We start from the raw sequence: 22,495 nt of genomic DNA, 5'->3' as shown, positions 1-22,495 counted from the left end.
GGTCCTATCGAAATCGATTATTAAATACTTAGTAGCAAAATCGTAAAGAGAAAATAAAGCTTTAGAGTTGGAGTTGCCCTCCCCCCCCCCCCTCCCCACTTTTAAAAAAAAAATAAAATTTACGTAATTCTATTAAGGTTGCTCTACTGCGCCTCCCACCCACGGAGAGTCACCCCCATCATAACCGCCTTGGCTAGAACTGATGATCAATACCGAGAGAAGGAGAAAAAATCTATCTGATGTGAACTTGGACTTCGAACAAGTATTTATTGAGAAATGGGAGAAATCAATTATCGTTTTTAATTTTCTTAATCCCCGTCTTCTCTAGATTTTATATTAGCAACCTAATTAATTAGCTTGAGCAAAGCCAGATATTTGAAATATTGAAGAAGATGATAAGTAGTCGCCGAAATATACATATCTGTAATAAATGAAAATTTATTAAAGCGAAATAGCAACGGCATTTAGATTTTCTACTTCAAATGATTTCAGCCTATTTCCCCTAAATTGAAAAATACAATGATTATTAGCTCCCATCCCTTCAATCATTCCGGGAAATATCTCATCTGTTTCTGTGAACACCAACAATTGGGCAATTATTCACGTGCCTAAAATTAGAGAGAACTGAAATCGATACAACCATAAAATTGGAGCAATAGCTTTTAAGTAGTTTTAAACTGCGTTGGAGGATTCGTTTCCAGAAAAGATAGACCCCTGATTTGGGAGTTCCTGGTTCGCAAAGTTCCCACGATATTTTCAGTATTTGAAAAATAAAAAACTAATGATGTAGTTTCTTTTGAAAAGATAGCATCTTTCCTATCGATGCAAAGATACATCGAGCACTTCCTATCTATAATAGTTCATAAATATCTCCTAATACGTGGTAAACACCATTCGAGTTTAACTACGGCCTGAAGGCAATTTGCAAAATCCCAATATTGACCAGTCACATATTAAGAAAGTCAATGACATTAGTAACGTTGTTTTGTATTGTGTAAATCAACATGGATAAAATTACGAGTTTTTCGTTGAGGAATTCGCTATGGTTCGCACATTCTGCTCGTTTATGTGTACGAGTTGGCCGTCAATTAAAATTGTCTTCCGAGCTTCTATGATTGCCATAATTGCTTAAGTAGAGCGCTAAAGATAAGTAAGTCAATAGTACACATTTAATTATTTTATAAATTACTTTAATTGCGCCTTTGTACAATTCCGAGAAGGTTCGTGCCAAGTTTACTCCAAGCATCATTGGACTTTTGATTGGGCTAATCTTCAAATGGTGTCTTTGGCGTGTAAACTATGTAAGGCTCTAAGACTAGGCGGAGTTGAGATAAATAGAGTTATGTTTGCCGATGTAAGATTTAAGTTACGAGAAGTAATTGTATCCCATAATAAAGGTATGCTCGGGTGTAGGATCATTTAATTTTTTACTATTATTTCGACAAATAAGGAACATTAAGACAATAAATAAACATATGTTTGCGCCAAAATAGTAAATTCATCTGCTATTTTGATATAAGTATCAGTATATTTTTTTTTTGAATACTCCTTTGAGCTTTTAGATGGAGTGTTTTCAATATCTGTGTCAGGTTAAAGTTTAATAAATGTAAATCTTCCAGATATTTGTGCATAATTGATCTGCAGATCCAAATGTGAAAACTATGGAGAATATCCATAAATAGGATGCATGTGGTGCATTCTATCCGCTTATGAAATTTCACTGAATGACTTCCGGCGTCCCATATCCAATCCAACAGATTATCCAATCTTTTACCGAATTTGTTGAACGCGCCTGACATAACCTGTCTAAAGGAGTAGTAGTAGTGTCGATATGGGGGATATGTTCGGAATCTTTTATTAAAACTTGATAACAAAATCCACCTAACTGTTTCAAACATACTCTGATTATCCAGCGTAGCTAGCTATGGCAGTGCACTCACAATTTCAGTGCAAAAATCATAGTGAATAATCTCTTCTCTGGTATTCCAATTTCATTATATATCAAAATGAACAACCAGTTGATCGCTCAGGAAAAAGCTTCGCAAAATGTAAGAAATATCAGCAATTTCCTCGGGCTTATGGAACAGTATGAGTTCCCTCACTAGAATGCCTTTACATTTTATGCCGCACTGTCTATGTAAGCCTGTGTGGTATAATAAAACATAGGAACAACGACAGGAAACTTGAAACAAAATATTCTCGAGTACCTCTGTCTTTTGACAGCATATGGCACACCTAATCCTAAACTAATAAATTTTTTTATGACAGTGCGGTCATCGGAAGATACCAACATCTCAGACTCCATCCGCATACGAGAGGCATCTTCCAGGGTGGTTCGTTGGGTTCATTGGGTTGTTTATGGCACTGAAGCCCATTTCATGGCTACTGAATGATACCCTTTTCGCAATAAAATATGGACTGTGTGCGAAATGCGGCGAATACGAGCTACTAAGACTAAATTCCGAATGCATCATCCAAATTCTGCTGTGGAGTGGATGAATCTGTAACCTTGTAACATCGGAAGCAGGGTTCACATTATCGCAGAAGATTACCACCAAATCGACTCGCTACGCGCTTATTTTTACATCAAGGAGGAAGCCAGTCCTTTGCATATGGCTGTTTGTAAAACAGATTCCGGGCTGACTCCACTTTTTTTCAAGGATTGATCTTTCAATCCGGTGAGTGGGATGGAGTTAGACCAAGAGCGGATCAAAGAATGAATGTCGAAGGCAATGCACGATAAACATGTCAATTGCCTTTGGCAGCCATTTGTTGAACAGATCGCTATGGCGAGCACTTTACTGAGATGGAGGGATTTATGTGTGCCAATCAAGATGGTCTAGTCGCCACTCGGGCTTATGAAAAGCTCATAATGAAGGAGTGGATGGACAAAAATCACTTCAGAAAGTATGATTCGGCGTTAGAGACGTTGGACTATCTCATTTCTGGCTGCACTATTATGGTGCGGGTGGAATACACGAACAGGCATACTGTATGCAATGCGATCCATCAAAGCCTTCCGGTGTACCGATATGAGTCGCTGGTAGTACTTGATAGTTCTGCTTACAATATGTATTGCGACTGGCAAGTTTTAAACGCTCGCCATATACAATACAACAAGCCTAACGTGACAAGGAGCAACCTTGAATGGAAATACTTCGAGAGAATAGTGAACACTGATCCATTGGCTCGGGAAATCAAAAAAATTTAGCATCTCAAGAGGGTAGTTACATTTTCCAAAATATCGTCAGTTACAGGTATTGTGATTAAATCCCTTACGGGCTCTTTTGATGTCCTGGGATTTTCATTCTACATATGTGCTCCATACTGCGGGGTGCTCTTGGCAGATTCTCCCACGAACCTAGCACTATCGAAAACCCTATATACATACCTATTTTAAGTAGTTAGGATCATCCAAGCTTAAATGCTTGGCACTTGCGCTAGTATTAGCTAAAATTCCACATTTTTCGGGATTGTAATAGCTCGGAAATAAAAATTCGATCACCCTTCCCACAGGGCTCTAAAAGACAGTTTACACCAAAAGAAATTCATATATCTATCTCCAAATGCATCCATAGATATGTGAATAGCAAAAAAAGCTTGGAAAAAAAGGAAATACCTAATGTAATTAAAAATGTGTTCATAAAAAAGTAAAGAATGTACAGAGGCAAATGTTCCTATTAAGGTTACAAGAAGCGGTGGCCGAACATCAGTACAACAGTACATAAGCTCTAAATACTTTATATCTCTGAAAATAAATTGATCAACTGTAAACTTTAGTCGCCTTTATTAAGTAATACTATATGCACATTTTGTAAGACCCTATGATGTTTGCATAGTCTTGTTGCTTCAAATTAGTCATAAAATGAGAATGGGAAGAAATGATAATATCCGTTCACTTTCTTATTTGGTTTTTTCCATTATTTACTGTATTGGAAGGTTCTTCGGTGTAGTTAGTATCCTTGACCATGGTCTTATCACCGGGTTTCCAGTTTGCATATTTCACCATTGAACTGGAATGCTTGAAATAAACATAAAGTTTCGTTGACGCTGTGGCCAACAGGTAAGTCATTAACAGTGATCTGACGTAATCTCTTACCTGATGATATGTCAACGAGGAAAAGACCAAAGAATGGTTGGCCGATTTCTTCTTCTAAAATCCTATATGTACGAGAAATTGATGGAGACTTGTCCATAAGAAGTGGAATGTTCAATTTACCTAGTTGGCCCTGTTTATTACATCAATCGTGTGGAGCGACAACCAGAACTCTGAATTGTCCTTTGGCGACAGCAGAATCTTCGAATTATGAATCAATTTTCTGAATTTGCAGTATATTGCTAATTCATTTCTTCAAATGCAAGTGTTAGTACCCTTTTCGAATTCACTTAAGAAATAAAGTGTACTAACAGCGTCTTTGATAGTGAACGCAGCTCTCCGCTTGGGTGACAAAGCTTCCTTGCACATGTCGGTTTTTAAAAGTTTATTCTCACTCGTTTACCTGAACAAAAAAAAATCCTCCAACATTACTTTCCGCGATCAGGCCTCTCATGTAAACGTGCAACAATCGTCAACAATTTTCACAACAATTCTATACATTAACTCGTTGCCTGAGACATACCGCTAAAAATGCATTTGCTAGTCCGAGTCATATAACGCACAGAAAAACAACAAAAAAAGGTTAATGATCATTTTTGAATATTCGGAATTTGATGATATTTAAGTAGTTTTTATAGTCCGAAAACTTTAAAAGACGAAAGGGTTTTATGATTAAAATTTTAAAAGAGGATTAAAATGAGGATTAAATTAACATTCAAAATATGTCAACGTCTTTGCTGTAATATGCCGTCGGGATGGTAAGTTGAAATTTTGAATGATTAGAGGAGAAAAGGAAAAATGCTACGTACGAGCAAATGAATTTTCTCGACTGCTCGGCATAGGATAAAGGCGGAGCGAAATGATGGGCAGATTTCGATCCCCGGATACAACAGCATCTTATTTTGGACTCCCACAAAAACAAAGTACAAATAACGCAGAACAAATACCTGAAAATGATTTGTTTGATGTGTTTCTTGAATTGAGTTTCTCACTTCCAAAATGACATCTTTTCATAGCTAGTTTTTCTAAAATGCCTTTCTTCAGACAATCCTATAGTTGACTTGCTCGATCATAAGTTATAAGTTCAGGTACTATAAGGCTTTTTGTAAAAATGTATTTCCCATAGTATGACGTAAGCGATTGCAAGTAACCTAGTTAATCGGTCAAACTCAGCGTAATGATAGTGAAGAACTAAGAATTGCTGGATCCTATGTATGAAAATTGTATTTTTTTTTCATACTAAGATGTATTCCAATAAATATATTAACTAAACTGAACTACCTTTAGTTTCAAAATAACAGTTATTTTCTAAAATGTACCTTTGAGAGTTCTGGTGAATTGCTTCCGAGAAATACGAATAATTCTCACCATTACTGAAAACAAGGATAATAAAAAGTGAATTAAACGACTAGCCCCATTTGTTGTGGAAAAAAGGTCGTTTTCACGATGTTTTTTTTTCAAGAAAATTATGAAACCCTTTTAACGATCGTTATTATTTATATAAATTGAACTTTCAGTCTTTTTTTATTAGAAAGTCTTATAACGATATGTTGCAAATGGTCGAAAAAAAATGTATTTTTATTTGTATGTTTTGCGGTGACCAAAATTGTGGTGAACTGATCATTGTTCATCTTTGTCTGTTTGATCGAATGATCTAAAAATGTACATTTTTCACACAATTTTATAGAAAAACGCGTTTAAACTTTCAAATGCAGGTCGTTTACGGAACGGTTTCTTCTCTCTTTACGATCATATCACAGTAAATTTTATTCGGGCAACTTGCAATTTTAAAGACGTATTCTCAGATAGATATATTCAAAAAGGACAATAAAAGCAAATCGATGGGAGCATAAAATTGGAGCGTAAGTAAGCGCTTATCCCCCAGGCCTAGTCTTACTCATATTTTAACTCTCACTCTATCTACATATAAATGTTCAAATTTATTATATAACAATGGCTGGGCAGATCGCAGCACTTTTTGATGTGGCTGAAGCTGAAAAATTCGTCTACTGTCTGAACCCTTGTCATTAGAAAACACAGAACTCTCAAAAACCCTTGGTCACACTTCATACAACTTTGATATTGCATCATTCACTTATTTCACAGCAAGACCATCGCACAATATTGAATTACACATAAATTTAGTCTGTATATTTTGTAAACTGATATTACATCAACATGTACGGTATTTTCACGCAATATGGCTATTACTTTCATCAGGATATCAAATGCTTTCCCCAGTTCACTTATCATTGAATGATTATAGCCTACAAGCGCACAATTTGCTGGGACATACCACACTTATTACTTATTTTTTGCTATCAGAATACACCGTACGTTAGTGTAGTATCGAATTAAATTGCTGCTGGATGGAGTTCATCAAGCATTTGTATTAAGTATTCCAATTTACTGAAAAAGCACGAGTTCTCGGCCTGCAACAAGTAGAGTGTCAGCGAAATTGCAGTTGCTAATGTTTAGAAAGCGACCATAAATTATGATACTATGCTTATCGAAACAAAATAGCATGAGAGGGAAAAAGATGTCTGTTATGCAAAAACAATCACGGAAAGGCGTGAAAAGGGCTTTGAATGCTAATTGGGTCGGAATACCGTTTAGTATATTTCGAAATTTACAGGTGTAAAGTAGACTCCCCAGGAGCGTAGCGAGCCAGTAGCAATAATGTCGAAAAATCCCCAGGAAGTTGATTTTGGGTACGATGAACTTAGTGGTCATTTTAAAGCCGACAGAAATAAATTACCACCTTTGATCCTTAATTTAGACACAGTATGTAATTATTCTTCTTATCTTTATTTTTAGGTATCAAATCCAGCCTAGGAAAGATCTCGAACATGGCGACTCAGATTTTAACCCATTCACAGAAAGGAAGCTGGACCACCCCACAACGTGAGCCAATCAGTTTTTCCATTAAGGGTTAGTTAATTAAAACTTTCAATTTCCTCCCTAATAGGAATATGGAAACTCTTACACATCTGCTGAAAGCCTCCCTGGGAACTGGTATTCTAGCCATGCCTATAGCCTTCATGTATTCAGGGTTAGCCATTGGTATTATATCAACCATAGTTACTGCCTTCATATGCACACACTGCAGTTATGTGCTGGTAAGTAAAGTATTATATTCGCTTATGTAGTTAAATTCTGAAAACTTAAAGAAATTCTAGTTAAACTGAAGTGAATGTCAATGTCTTTGACAAAGATATGTTTATAATTCAAGCGTTTTATAATATTCAATCTCAACCAGTGCCAAGAAGTATGTACATTCGTATTGTGTGCCCATTTATGCATATGTGATAAAACGCCGAAAGAAAATTGACGTAAACATAGATATGACCTAATAATTTTTATCACAAATATTCCAAAAAAAAAAAACAAATGTAAATTTAGAGTGTGAAGAATTTGCTACAATTTATCTTATTCAATCATTTTTTAAAAGATGCTGACTCCCAGCTAAAGTTTGTTTCAAAGTGCTATCCAGTAATTTGGGGTATATTTAAGGAAACCTTCCTAGTTTTTTTCTTGGTCGAGGTATTTCTCTCTTCGATACGAAGAGATGGCTCGATTCAAGATTTCAAAAGATGACTTAAGAGGTCAGCGCGAGAAGCTTTGTTGAAAGAATATAGTATATACTAGTACTTTTCATCACAGAGATCTTGGATGTATTTTAAGAGGGTAAGAAAGATAGAGACTCTGTTCCTGTGTGCGGCATTTCGTCTGGGCCATAATGCATGTTTTGTATACTTCAGGAGCTGATTAAAATTAAATGTTGTCTTTATCACCATTTCCATATATCGGCCAGCTAAGCCTCAAGATTTTTGAAACTAAACTAAAAACCTCCAGGTCATCAACTATCCATAGTACTTGTTACCCGCTTCAGCAATTAAAAAAGCTTAAAAGATATATGGGACAGTAAGGGGATGGGTACCAATAAACTTTTGTAACTTCATTTTTTACTACAAATTTCCCTTCTCTGATTGCTGTGGTTACTACTATTATTACCCAAATCCTTTATGACTTGGGGATGGGTTCCCTTTCTTTTTGAAGGAATAACCCCTAATGAGTGACTATAATGGCAACCACGTATGGCTTTTGAGGGAACCGACCTATGGAAGACTACCGCAAACTTTTATTTATCTTATAAGAGTCTCCCTCAATTCGCTACACAACTCACTTGAAGTTTCAGTACACTTCATTATAGGCCTGTCCCTTCCTTCTTAACGGATCGACGGACGAGTCATTTTTGATCGCTAACAGTTATTGCAACCACACGTCCAATTCCTGCAATCGGTTTTGACAGTTTGCCAAACATAACTTTGTGTTATCAGTTTAACGGTGCCGTTTGCTCCTGGGATAAGTATTGTATGTAACTGTTTTTCGGAATGGGTGAGTGATGAACGATATCAGTGGATACATCACACCATATCTTGTAGCTAACACCCGGAACCTGGAATTGCTTCAGTCGAAACCCTGTGTTGCCTTGTTGTAGCATTTTGAATTTTTCGTTCGCGGACTGAGACGCTGAAAGCTTCGCGTAATTGATAATATACTGCAACTCCTCAAAGCGTGATAATACGTCCGCGACAACCGGATACGTGCTGGTATGATTAGATCGCTTTAACTTTGATTGGCAAGAGGCGTGAGACGAGGTATCCTGAGAAACTGAAAAATTAATTTGCTTTAGGAAAAAGGAATGAAGCATACTTCTTTAGTGGATCTGTAAAATAGAAGTTTATCTTTATTACAAATTAAGTTGGGTCTTGTAAAAAACGAGATGCTATTTTTAAATATTTACATAAAAATTAAAAAAATTGCTTCAGACAGACATTAAAAGAGGCAATTTTCGTAGGTCCATAAAAACTTTTATTAATGGAAAAAATATGAAAAAAAAACAGCAACAATACTGTCTCAAAATACATTTTATCCATTCACCCCTGAATTTTTTTCCTGAAAGTTTGTCGACAGTGACAACCAATGCGAGCGTTTTGACCAAATCCCTAAAATTTTGTAAGGTCGGGGGGAAGGGGGTCTTTGGAATAAAAGTATATTAGAGGACCACAGTTGCTATATTTTGAAAGAATCAAATAAAGAAAATCGTAAGAATAAAAAAGAAAATGATTAATAACTTTATTTATTTTTTTTAATTTAATTGTTTTTAAGGTTTTGTGTAAAACAGAACCTTATTAAAATCGATTCACTGTTTGTTTGTCTGTCACACGTAATTTTCTCCAAAACGGCTTAATCGATCCGTACGAAATTTGGTGGATAGATGGGAACTATGAAATCCCATGCATACAGCGGTTGATATTAATTTAGGTGAATTTAGGTGAAGTATAAAGGGGGGCTTCCCATACATGCAAAGGGGGTATTCAAAAATTTTTTCACCGGATATAGTCGTGTAGGGTATCAAATGAAAGATCTCGATTAGTACTTTCCGTAACTGGTATTAATTTTGTCGTAAATAGCAAAGCGCGCGAATAAGGAGTCAAAATGTACGCACTTAGAGTGAGACAGGATTCTTTTTGGGAACTACCCAACCCAAAAATCCGAAAAAAAATCAGGATGGTGCGCTTAGATGGAATCTAGGCCTCAAAATATGTCCCATTTCGATATATGCTCAAATAAACTTACTAATAATATATTACCAACTTCTAGAAATTTACTGAAAAGCCCCCTCCCTTAAATTCATCCTAGGACTACCAAATTTTACACTAGTGACATTTTGTATACACTTGGTAAATTTCATGGAAATCGGGCTATTAACGCCAAAGCTATAGCAGTTCAAACTTAGCAATTTCGCGCGAATTTATATATTGACATTCGCGTGAAATATTAAAGTCGTATTTTTGAAGAATTTACTTCTCCCCAGCCCTTTTTAAGGTTTTGTGTAAACACAAAATTTTATTAAAATCGGTTTACTGTCTGTCTCTCTGTCTGTCCGTCACACGCATTTTTCTTGGAGACGGTTATAACGATTGACACCAAATTTAGTAGAAAGGTGGGAACTGTGAACGCTCACGCATACAGTGAATTACATCCTTTTACGTCGAATTTAAGGGGGGTCCCCATACATGCAAAAGGAGGGTGTACAATTTTTTTTCATCAAATATAATCATGTGGAGTATCAAATTAAAGGTCTCGATTAGTACTTTTCGAGGCCGATCTTAGTTTTGACATTCGTTGGAAGGGTGGGGAGCGCGGGGGGTTGAAAGTGATCACTTCTTTAAGGGGGCCATTCTCAGAAACTACCGAATCGAAAAATCTGAAAAAAATCAGGAGGCTGCCACTATATGGTGCCTGGGCTCCGAAATACCTTCCATGCCGATATCTGTTTAAATAAAGTTAATAATAGTATATTACTACATTTTTTTCTAATTGGTTAGAAACCCCCTTAAGTTCATCCTAGTACCATGAAATTTTGCAGTGATACAGGCTATAATATAGAGCATGGTCTTACCAAGTTTGGTGGAAATTACACTATTACTAACAAAGTTATAATACCTCAAATTTGTTGCTTCTTTGAAAATTGAAGACTGTGAATGTCAATATCACCCGAAAGTGGATACTCTCACATAATATATGCATATATTACGTGCTACGTACTAAGAAATACACAAAATCTTTTGTACCTGAAGCGTCCAGCTTCCGGTTTCCCGACTTGTTTATATCTGATGTAGGTTAAATTCTTCGCATTTGCTAATAATATTAAACTCAGAGTGTGTACCGTATGAGGTTGACTATTATCAATACAGGGATTTCCATCAGATAATTTATTTAAATCGCTTTGTAAAAACTAAAGTGCAATGGAATTTTTAACTATGTGACACGGAGCTGTCATGCACTCGTGGCTCCTCACATCTTCTTTTTTTTCAGCCTTTGTCCCGGTCACAAGCGGGGTCGGCGCATCGTGATCGGTTTTGCCATTTTATTTTATCAAATGCCCGATCTGGATGTAAATCCTCATCCAGCCACCGTTGTTTCGACCGGCGTTTTGATCACTTAACATTAACTTCGATGTTCTGACCAATATTGGTAGGTGAATTCTCGTTAGCGCGAATAACGTGACCACACCATCCATAATGCCTCACTCGAGATAATGAAATCGCTCAGTTCTGGGCAGGTTACTGCCATTGACAGAACTGAGCGATTTAAATATCTCGAGTCAATGCTATCAGCCAATGGAGAACTGCGTTATGCTCCTGACAAAGGGAAACACAAAACCTTTTATACCTGAAGCGTCAAGCTTCCAGTTTCCCGACTTGTTTACTATTATTTAGTTATTATTTATTTAAATTAGAAGAGATAGATTTTTTTAAACATTTCCTATACTCAATGGAATAGAATCCATTAAAATACACATTTTGCTGAAATTATAAAAAACCGTGTAAGCTAGTGTAACCGTTGGTGCGACAATCGAACTGATTATTGTTATAATATTTTACTGAAATCAATTTAATATCTATTTGTTCGGCTGTCTGTCAGCCCCCGGCACACAATTCGCTGCCATGAATTCGTCCTGGCCTAATTGTCAACATCGATTGGAAAAGAGGAGCATTAGGCTTCAAAATATACACACTATGAAATGTAGCAAGCTTTGTTCCCAGAATCTATCCAATAAAAATAAATAACTGAAAAAATGCATGATGATGCGTCTGACAAAATTTAGCTCTCAAAATATATTCATCTCAAAATTACTGAAAATTCTCTGACAAGCCGTTGTTAAAGAGTCCCACCTTACCTTTAAAGCTTAAAAGCAAAAAAGTGACCCCTGAGCTTCCCATTTAATTAATTCAAAATTGTCGGCCATCCCAGTATAACTTTTGACTTCGTTAATCTATCGACTCTCAGATTTTTAGATCATCTTCAATTTATATTTATGAACCCAATGATACGGACATCCTCTGAAATCTTAAAAAAATCCGTCTGAAGTTATATTCGATAATAAGGAGGGAAGAAAGTGCGTAACGTTTATTTGCGTCAAGACTTAATTATGAAATCTACAAATTATTTAAAGAAAAGTGATAAAATCTGTCTACTTGTAAAGCCACGTTCATTTCTTAGGTTATTTTGTAGCGTGTAACAAAACGTGACTGATTTAAAAATTGCCGCTGATTACAATTCAAGTGCTATTGTGAAGATATGTGTAGCAAAATATTTGTGTGAACTTGACCTTAAGATTTATTATCAAATATGTCGTCTAAATACAAACACATTTCGTTTTTTGTACACTAATAACATATCTGGGGAAAATATTATGATAAAGTAACTTTTACTGCTTGTTTAATGGAAACATGAGGCTAATAAACATGATACATCTCTACCCAAAAAAATTGATTCGAATTTGATGTTTTATATACTTTTCCACGTTTTTGTCAGATTGTTTGATTATTTTGGCTACTCTGTTTCCGCATATACCGTAAGCTGGGATGATTTTGTGTTAAGTAACTTTGCCTTTCTGATGTATTTTGGTGAATATTTTCATGAATGATTTGGCTAAAGTTAGCGATTTTGTTTCCCACCATACATTCAACATTTCCCTTAACAAAAAAAAAGAATTCCGCTTTCTTTAACTACATTTTTCATTTTTAAATATACAAATCTAGATACATTAGGACCTAATCCAGAAAAGGGATAATCAAAAAACCCGGACATCATTCTGGCTTGACCTACTACACCCTATATGTTAAACTTATGCGATATGCGGGTAGTGAACGAGAGGGATTCTCCCAAAAAAAATTTTTGTTGGTTCTTTTAATTATGCGTCAACTAAGCCGAATTGTCTTTGTTGGGTAGAATTTAGAGCAGTTCAATATAATTTTCAATACTTTTCTGCAGTCTCTAATCAGAAAATATGTCACTTATCGTAAATAGGAAGAATTGAAGCTTCATATAATACGACTGACTGAAAATCATTCCAAAAATAAGTAATTTCTTTTTAAGGTTTTGTGTAAACACAAAGCCTTATTAAAATCGATTTACTGTCTGTCTGGCTGTCTGTCTGTCCGTCCCACGCATTTTTCTCGGAGATGACGGATTGACACCAAATTCGGTAGAAAAGTGGGAACTGTGAACGCTCACGCATACAGTGAATTACATCCTTTTACGTCGAATTTAAGGGGGGTCCCCATACATGCAAAAGGAGGGTGTAAAATTTTTTTCATCAAATATAGTCATGTGGGATGTCAAATTAGAGGTCACGATTAGTACTTTTCAAAGCCGATCTTAGTTTTGACATTCGTTGGAAGGGTGGGGAGCGCGGGGAGTTGAAAGTGATCACTTCTTTGAGGGGGCATTTTCAGAAACTACGAACCCGAAAAATCTGAACAAAATCAGGAGGCTGCCACTATCTGGTGCCTGGGCTCCAAAATACCTTCCATGCCGATATCTGTTTAAATAAAGTTAATAATAGTATATTACTACAATTTTTTATAATTGGTTAGAAACCCCTCCTTAGGTTCATCCTAGTAACATGAAATTTTGCAGTGATATAGGCTATAATATAGAGCATGATCTTACCAAGTTTGGTGGAAATCGCACTATTACTAACAAAGTTATAATACCTCAAATTTGTTGCTTCTTTGAAAATTGAAGACTGTGAATGTCAATATCACCCGAAAGTGGATACTCTCACATAATATATGGATGTATTACGTGCTACGTTCTAAAAAATACATAAAACCTTTCGTACCTGAAGCGTCCAGCTTCCGGTTTCCCGACTTGCTTTGGAATTGGATAATATCCTCCTTTTAAGTTAACGAATGATAAAAAGCATCATCATAATCAACGGCGTAGCAATCAGTGTCTGGTCTAGGCTTGCCTTAATAAGGAACTCCTAATTTTATCCCAAAATCCACCAATTCGATATCCCTAACAATTGTTCTCTGGTTGTGGTATTGGTGAGAAATTCCTGTAAGGGGCAAAACATCCCTTGGAGGACTCTTCTCTTGAGTATGGCTAAGAGGTAGCAACCTTTCTTGCTAAAACCCCAAGTCTTCGAGGAATCTATGAGGACTGGCAATATCGTTGTCTGGTACAGTAAAAACTTTGACTTTGAATAGGGACAAACTGTACATTTCGCATTGTTCTTCCGTAATATCATCAGCAAAGGCTAGTAAATAGGTGGATTTGTAGAGGATGGTGCGTCTTACATTTCCATGATCGTCGCGTATGACTTTTTCCTAAGGCAGCTTAAAAAGGATGCATGCCTATCTTTTTATTTTACACCACTGTTCATAATCAAAGTTCTGAAGAGTGATCCAGAAGCGAAAAAGATACGATACTAACAAATGTGACAAAAAGATATTAAATAGTACTTTTATAGGAGCGTTCTCAGGTTCACGCAAAAAGAATAGATTTTCATCTCTTTTGTTTTTGTATTTTGTGTCATGTCCATGTATCCCGTATAATGTGACTATTAATATTGTTGGTACACTGCGAAAAATGGTTCTATGAAAGAGGAGGTTGAAGAACTCACTCATGAAAGCACCAAAAGGTTTGCCGATTAGAGAGGCATATGGAGTTGGCATAAACATTATACAATAGCAATTTTGGAAGAGAAGCGGTAACTGTGTTATACCTTTGATGATACGATGCATTTATTGAAACAGTTACTTTGCTTTTGCGATCTCACGAAAATTTTGGTCTATTTCGATCATTTTATCATTAATAAAACGTGTTGTTGCCAAATATTAACTTCGCCTCCTTTTGTGTTGAAAAGTACTGCCTATTTAACCAAAAAAGTACTAAAAATTGGGGAAAAGTACTGAGGTTCTAAATTTGATGCTTTTGGCACTAAAAAGTCAACACTGATCCTGATGCTTTTATCTATTTCCGCACATTGGCTATCATAGGCGATCTTGAGATCGATCAGAAAATGATGCAACTGATGGTTATTTTCCCAAATTTATTCCATCGCTTGGCGTAGAAAAAAAACTGATGTCTTAGAGTTTTCCTGGAATCTCTTTGATTTGGGCCCTTGTTGTTCTGGACTTATGGGTGTATCAATAAAATGAAAAATCTCTTGGTACTCAGCGATTTAGTAGCTCTGTAACTACTGCATTCAGTGATGTCTTCATTTTAAGGTTTTGTTTGCAAAACAAAACCTTATCAAAATCGGTTCAGTGTCTGTCTCTCTGTCTGTTACACGCACTTTTCTCTGAAACGGCTATATCGATTGGCACAAAATTTGGTGAGAAGGTGGGAACTGCGAACGTCCAGACATGTAGTGAGTAACATCTTTTCACGTTGGGACTAATGGGGGTGTACATTTTTTTCTCAATACAATACAATACAAGTGGAATAGTTCTGCACTCAAATATACTCACGGAAGAAACAAACAAAACTTTTCATTCCTGAAGCGCCGAGCCTGCGGTTTTCCGACTTGTTTGTGTTTGGGGCACATAATGCCTCGTTGCCGGTCAACAAGCGCTGATTCGCTGTCCCAAATCTTGATCAAAAGTCCCAAAAGTTGATGAAGCATTTGATGTAGTTAACCGCTTCGATATTTGTGCAGTTCGGCTGCAATTTCATCGGCTCCAAGCGACCTATGATTTTATAGCGATGCTAATCACCTCCATCCTATAACATGGAGTAAGAAAGTTGGTAATGGCCTCAACTAGCTTAATTACCTTTCTTTTTCAGCACAGTAATCTACTCCCTAGAAGCCACCTAGTTACTAGTGGACTAAGAGCACTCGGTAGAAAACACAGTTTATGCACATGAGATACAGGTCCAATGTTACAGATATATGCAAATTAATACATTGAGTTGATCAAAAAAGGCCCTTACTGAATTTGTGCCGCTCGGCTATCAATCTCATCTGGTAATGTCCAAAATTCTTAAGTCGATGAATTACACGGACTATTTCTTCTCGAGTTTGCAGAACTTATGGTTCTCGTGGGCTTTGTTGCTCTGTCTGTGAAGCTACTTCTCCGCTCATCAGAGCTCATGGTAAGTCTCTACCCGCATCTTTTGAGTTTGCTGTATCACCCCGGGATTTATTCCGCCTTTAAGTAGAACTTCTCCAACTCTGTGGTTTTTTTTTGTAGGGGATGAACGTTAATGAGGGTCGTGTTTCGAAATTTACCTCGCAAGCGCGGAGTGCCTAACCATTTGTTTATGTTTTCAAAGGCGATAACGGGGAGTTTCGATAATACATGGTGTAGTAGCTTTTCTCTAGGAAACTGTTCGCTGTCCAGCACATCTCTTGCAACGTAGTGACATCAGTCTTATAATGAGCACAGCGTATTGGTTAGGTGTTGAGAATTTCATATTCTGTACAGAGAGTGCACGTTCTATTAATGACAAAATGAGCAATCATCTGTCGTTGCGTTATCAGGTTTCTTCACTTCGCCTGATCATCTTTATGAATAAATCTACGGTTAATACAAAAGGATAATTCTTTTTTTCCACTTTTAATGGAAGTCTTTAGTATAATTGTAGTATTGTCTACGAATCTTATAAGCTGAACATTTTGGAAAAGTATATACAAGGAACAGCAGAGAAAGTAGAACTGATCCTTGTGGGACTCCTGGCTCAACATTACCAATCTACAGAAGCCTATTATTAATGTAGTACTATTTATAGCATCAACATTTTCTTTAATGAGTTTATAAGGCAAACCCTTAAGTAAATCCCTGTCAAAAGCTTCTTTAATGTCCGGAGATACCAAAGTCTTAGATTGTTTTACCGTGGATGACGCAGTAATTTTTGGGAGTTTGTCTAAATTCAAATTTGGCAGCAATAGCGTGTAAGCATAATTGCAAGTTAGAGATTATGACAACCATATACTTCTATCTCCCTTCCCGCTCTTGGAATTCCGCCCCGGAAGGGATCACCCCTTCCGCGCTCTTTACGGATCTAGTGTGAGTGTGGGGGCAGCCGTACAACCAGCAGCTGCAGTGCAGGCAGCATTAGCTAATTCTTCTATCAAAAGTTGGGAACTAGCTTCCAATAATGGAGCCTTAATGCTGCTAGAATCCAAACTTGTCCTGTCAGAACCAAACAAACATACTTCAAAGTTTATTTTGTCGAAAAATAGGAAAACATGTAAAAGTATTGTGGGCATGCCGTGTAGTCATAATTCACTATAAGTTTTATAAAAATAGTTCCTTTCTTTACTATAGTTTTTTTTTTAAAATAAAACGATTAAAAGGAGAAGTTTCCAGTTTAGCTATAGAATTATATTTAGTTAAAAGTAGCAAACACGTGTTTCGGACACAACATCTGTCCTTCTTCAGTGTTAATCAAGGCGCCACTAGTCTAACGCAACACCTTCATCCCCATTACCGCAAGAGGCCGCCGTTGCCCTTTTTAGTCGGCCAACATTCACAAAAATAGGGGGTGACAGGGCGGACGACACTGCAGTAAATTTTAGGTTTGAGACGTTCGTTGATACGTCGATCCAAGTCGTGCCAATGCGTGAAGCAATTTCATTTCAAGCAGTTATCCATTGGCTGATAGCATTGACCCGAGATCTTTAATTCGCTTAGTTTTGCGCAGATCTCTGCCGCTGACAGTGATGGTGCCTGTTTCATGTGTATCGATTCACAAAAATTCGATTTTATCCAGATTCTGAGTCTACGCTGGACGTTGGTTGTCCCGTGTGATAGTGTTCATAACAAGGAGAATGAGAAATGGGGACGGTCATGGTATTGCTCATAGATTTCGTCGTTATCTAAGCTACGGAATCGTCTATCCTCATGTAGGGGGCCAAAAATTCTTCGGAGGATTCTTCTCTCGAACGCGGCCAAGAGTTCGCAATTTTTGTTGCTAAGAACCCAAGTCTCCGAGGAATACATGAGGACTGGCAAGATCATTGTCTTGTACAGTAGAAGCTTTGACCCTATGATGAGAGGTTTCAAGCGGAACAGTTTTTGTAAGCTGAAATAGGCTCCGTTGGCTGAGAACAACCGTGGGCGGATTTCATCGTCGTAGCTGTTGTATGCTTTTGAAGTATGAATCGCCCGTAGATTTCATCTACTTTTGTTGTCCTTTGTAAGAGTTGTGCCTAATTCGTGTCGTGTGTCGACTTGTTCGAAGTTGCAATCATTTAGTGTCGCGTTGATTGACGTCTTATCTTCTTCTTACGCCAACCTTTTTCGTTAAGCTTCACCAAGGTTCGTGCTCTCATTCCACTGTGCCAGGATAATTATATCCTTCGCACAAGTCGTTATCTGGGATGATTTGTGCAGTAGCGTACCATTCAGATCTGTTGTAATCTGGAACATAGGTGTACTCCAGAGCGATGTTAAATAATGTTACGGCCAACCCATAACCTTGCTTCGATCCAGACCCTTTGCGAAAATATCTTGTTCGTTGGTTTTGTATCTTTATTTGAGTATCAGACTGATTGATTGTCATTCCGATGAGTTTTGTCAGTTTCGTTGGAATTTTAAATTCAGATAATACATTGTACAGTACCGATTGATGGATAATGTCATATGCCTGTTCGAAGTCAACGACAATTTGATGGACACCAATGTTATATTCATTAACACTTCTCCAATATCTGCTTCCACGTTGAAATTGAAATAGTGTTTCCTGTCTTTAGTAGCTCTGTAGGTTTTCCATCCACACCCGGCGCTGTATTGTTTCTGACCGTTTTAAGTGCATCCTTGACTTCTTCCAGTGTATGTGGTGAGACAGGGCCTATACGATCTCTGCTCCTTCGATATGCGGGCAGTGGTTGTGGTGTTGAGTAGTTCATCGAAATATTGGGTCCATCGATTTTTTATCTGCTTTATGTCTCCAACAAGATTGCTCGTTGCTTCCCTGCAAAATATGGGCTTGTGCTGGAATCTTCTTGTCGTTCATCTCATCAAGTTGTCAGTGGTACGTCTTAATTGTATGTATTTGTCTCATTTGGTTCTCATGGGCCGCTCCTAATTTTCTTGTATGCTGCCTTCTTTTCATTGGTGGCCTACTGCCACTCTTCATCATAACATTGTAGCCGTTTTGATTACCTTTTCTCGGTAACTCCACTTGATATCAATGCTGAGGTTGGTTCTGATAGTCGGGGTGAGCCTTATTATTTGCTATGCGGCGGTGATATCTTGCTCTGTGGACATTATGGTCACTATCGCAAGTTAGCGCCGCGGTGTAAGCGTACGTCAAGAATAATATGTTTCCCAATCAGGACGTGGTCAATACGGTTAGCTTCCTTTACATTTACATTGATTGGTCAAATGTTGAAAAATTTAGTTGTTCACTTGTGCAACTGTTTTCGTAAAATCAACAGAAACCGAACTTTTCTTCCTGTTTCTGTATGGATGTTTTTTTTTGTATGGATGACGGATTGTAGAATAAATACCTTCAGGCAAATATTGATTAAGATTCTCTTAATGTAGCGATTGGATCAGGTATGGTGAAGTTATTCCATGCTTTTTTATCATTTTCACCCACCACAAATTGTACTGAGGATGGTTACTGTCAGGTTCCAATCCGAAAGTGTGTTATGGTCGGAACGTCAGTATTGGTGACCGTTCCAAGGATCTCACGCTCCAGGTAAAACTGTGACTGCAGTGGGAAGGACAAAGGAAGCAGAATTGGGCCCACCCTTAAAGCAGGAATTTATTTGAGTTCCTCAAAACATCGTTTATCTAGTTTCCTGTTCGTAGCTAGGGCAAGGAGAAGTCCCTGAAAGCTTCTCTCTGCTCTACGAAATAAAGTGTCCTCGTTTGCGTCCTGCCACAAATGAAGCTAACACAATCTCAGAATGCATGCAAGGATACCTTCAACGCTCCGTTGATAAGAGAGGGCCTTCTTTCAATTGATTATATTTTTTGGAAATTGGAACAAATACTTTTACCCACTTGTTCTAGAATTGAGCAAGGTATTCTAGATATAACTTATATAAAAGTAGTCTTGAGAAAGGGCATATGCTGTGTCATTTATTAAGCCAATTTCTAAGAGCTATAATACTTTTCCACAACTAACGTATATTCCACATTTTTTGATTTCAGGTGAAATGTGCTCACACATTGTATTACCGAACGAGGCGGACAAAGATGAGTTTTGCCGAAGTGGCTGAAGTTGCATTTTTAAATGGTCCCAAGTGGGGAAGAAAATTCGCAGCGCTTGCGAAACATTCTATCCAATGGGGTTTATTCATCACATACTTCGGTACCTGCTCCGTGTATACTGTAATTATTGCTACAAATTTCCAGCAGGTAAGCTCTATAGTACAATCCCATTTTTGCGTTATCTCATTTTATTTTTTTTTTCATTCAGGTATTTGAGCATTACAGTGGATACGAAATTGAACTGCGACTGCTGATTGCCTCGCTACTGATTCCGCTTATCCTGTTGTCTTGGGTCCCTAACCTCAAGTATTTAGCTCCTGTTTCTATGATTGCCAACGTGTTCATGGGTGTGGGATTGGGAATTACATTCTACTATTTGGTCATCGACTTACCAGCGATCGAGACTAGGCCTTTGGTTGGATCAATTTGGACGCAGGCGTCATTCTTCGCTATAACGATTTTCGCTATGGAAGCAATTGGAGTTGTTATGCCACTGGAGAACCAAATGAAGACACCACAAAGTTTTGTGGGAATCTGTGGAGTACTGAATCAAGGCATGTCTGGAGTGACACTTATCTACATGCTCCTAGGATTTTTGGGTTATTTAAGATATGGTGCTGAGACCCAAGGCAGTATTACATTGAATTTACCGATTGAGGAGATGTAAGTTACGGTGATACTGCAAGCTTCATTTAATTGATTGAATTTTATTTCAAACTTCCAGTCCTGCTCAGGTTGTGAAAATCCTTATTGGTTTGGCTGTGTATTGTACGTTCGGGCTGCAATTCTACGTATGCTTAGAGATTGGATGGGATTCAATCAAAGACAGATTTGTGAAAAGGCCCGTTCTGGTCAACTACGTTATGAGGTTTGTTATTATTTAAGAGAACCAAGTCATTCAATGTATTTTAAACTTCTTAAAATTTCAGAACCGTCCTTGTTACCGCCGCTACACTATTGGCTGTAGCTGTACCAACAATTTCGCCGTTCATTGGTCTCATAGGCGCATTTTGCTTCTCAATACTTGGCCTTCTCATTCCCGTAAGTAATTAAAATACTTGATTAATTCAGTATACATGTAACCAACGTTTAAATGAAACTTTTTGGAAATAATTTGTCATTTTCACTTCCTAGGTCCTTATTGAAACTGTCACCTACTGGGACCGCGGCTTTGGAAAAATGAACTGGGTCATTTGGAAGAACGTTGTCATCACCTTCTTCGGCATTATAGCCTTAGTGTTCGGCTCAAAATCAGCAATTGAGGAAATCATCGCACTTTATTTACCGTCAACGGAGCCTCTCTTAACAGGAAATCAAACCGTCCTTGCGACTCCATAGATTTTAATTTAACATGTCTCATTTCGTGGTTTTTATTTTAATAGATTTCAAAATTCCATTCTATTTAATTCTATCGTTTGGTTTTTTGAATATTTTGAGGTACGATTTACGTAAATCACTCAAGTGCGGGACACAAGCGAAAATATAACTTTTCAGGAAAAAGTTATTCAAATTCTACAAAAACTTATAGTTAACATATTTCTGCTTAGGCATTTAATGTACGCAAACTTTTTTGATAAAAAAGTGTTCCTAAACGGTAACTCGATTGTTGGTCAAGTTATCTTTTTTACCTAAAATGTAGAGTTTTTTCAAGAATTGTGTACATTCACTTACTGAGTAGCTGAATGGGTCATAGAAAATTCTCCGGGAATTTTCGCCACTTCATACGCTACTTCTTAATTTCAACATAAAACTTGTAATGATATTAATAATCATAGGAAAACGATGATATCCGATAATTTATCTAGAACATACCCGAGGAAATCTCTGCCTATTTAATTCTTTTTATATACCATTAATAGATTAATAGAAAGGTGTATCGCGGAAAAGCAACAGAACTTCTTTGTAAACCAATGATAAGTGCCTAACGAAACTTATTATTTCTAAGGGTAACAACTGAATATTTAAACATTAAAAGTAGGCAATATTAGTTAAAAAGACATTTACCTTGCTTTGTTTTATCTTTCGGCATGTGAAGAAGATTTTTTATATGAAGTAGTAATTTTTGTAGCTAGTTCTTTAGTATAATTACGAAAAATATATTTTTATTCAAAAGAAGCTTTAAATAGAAACATTCTTTTCGAATTTAACAATAAGGCTCAGATATTTCAAGTTCTTACCAACTAAAGATGTATTTCCTTTCCTTAAGGGTTATGCCATCATTTTTTTTCTTAAAATATTATCTGAACTTGGAGTTGTTGATTTGATTGTGGATCTACATAGTAACTTGGTAGGAAGGCGTTATTAATAATTTGAAGATAATAACGGCACACTAGAACGGAAATTAGTCAACATTGCACTCGTTCGT

At 37.0% G+C, this 22,495-nt stretch overlaps 1 protein-coding gene and 1 long non-coding RNA gene across 13 annotated transcripts in view; one reads left to right on the top strand and one right to left on the bottom strand.

Annotated features, from left to right (window-relative positions):
* LOC119647846 (proton-coupled amino acid transporter-like protein pathetic) overlaps window positions 1–22,245 on the top strand; it is a 106,131-nt gene extending 83,886 nt beyond the window's left edge. For 7 of the 8 annotated variants that reach the window (XM_038049103.1, XM_038049105.1, XM_038049106.1 and 4 more), the window contains 7 exons: window positions 6,914–7,000; window positions 7,065–7,215; window positions 20,071–20,277; window positions 20,339–20,793; window positions 20,855–20,998; window positions 21,060–21,171; window positions 21,265–22,245. In XM_038049103.1, the coding sequence (XP_037905031.1) occupies window positions 6,914–7,000; window positions 7,065–7,215; window positions 20,071–20,277; window positions 20,339–20,793; window positions 20,855–20,998; window positions 21,060–21,171; window positions 21,265–21,468 (1,360 nt within the window). In that variant the 3' untranslated portion in view covers window positions 21,469–22,245. Of the gene's footprint in view, window positions 1–6,702; window positions 6,808–6,913; window positions 7,001–7,064; window positions 7,216–20,070; window positions 20,278–20,338; window positions 20,794–20,854; window positions 20,999–21,059; window positions 21,172–21,264 lie in introns of those variants that run through there. The other variant, XM_038049111.1, reaches the window with a different exon arrangement.
* On the bottom strand, window positions 3,788–6,670 carry LOC119647847. Of its 5 annotated transcripts, XR_005248948.1 has the most exons (6): window positions 6,393–6,662; window positions 5,416–5,469; window positions 5,044–5,304; window positions 4,220–4,499; window positions 4,100–4,161; window positions 3,788–4,021 (listed from the first exon to the last, which is right to left on the bottom strand). It is a non-coding gene; the product is annotated as an uncharacterized LOC119647847 (long non-coding RNA). The 5 variants fall into 5 exon arrangements; XR_005248950.1 differs by having other exon boundaries at window positions 4,220–4,742; window positions 5,416–6,670; XR_005248947.1 differs by having other exon boundaries at window positions 5,044–5,363; window positions 5,416–6,663.
* Window positions 22,246–22,495: the final 250 nt, after the last annotated feature.

This window comes from Hermetia illucens, chromosome 2 (genome assembly GCF_905115235.1).
Source record: "Hermetia illucens chromosome 2, iHerIll2.2.curated.20191125, whole genome shotgun sequence".
NCBI classification, from domain to species: Eukaryota; Metazoa; Arthropoda; class Insecta; order Diptera; family Stratiomyidae; genus Hermetia; species Hermetia illucens.
The sequence above is the reverse complement of the archived record's forward strand: the minus strand, read 5'-3'. Positions and strand labels throughout refer to the sequence as shown.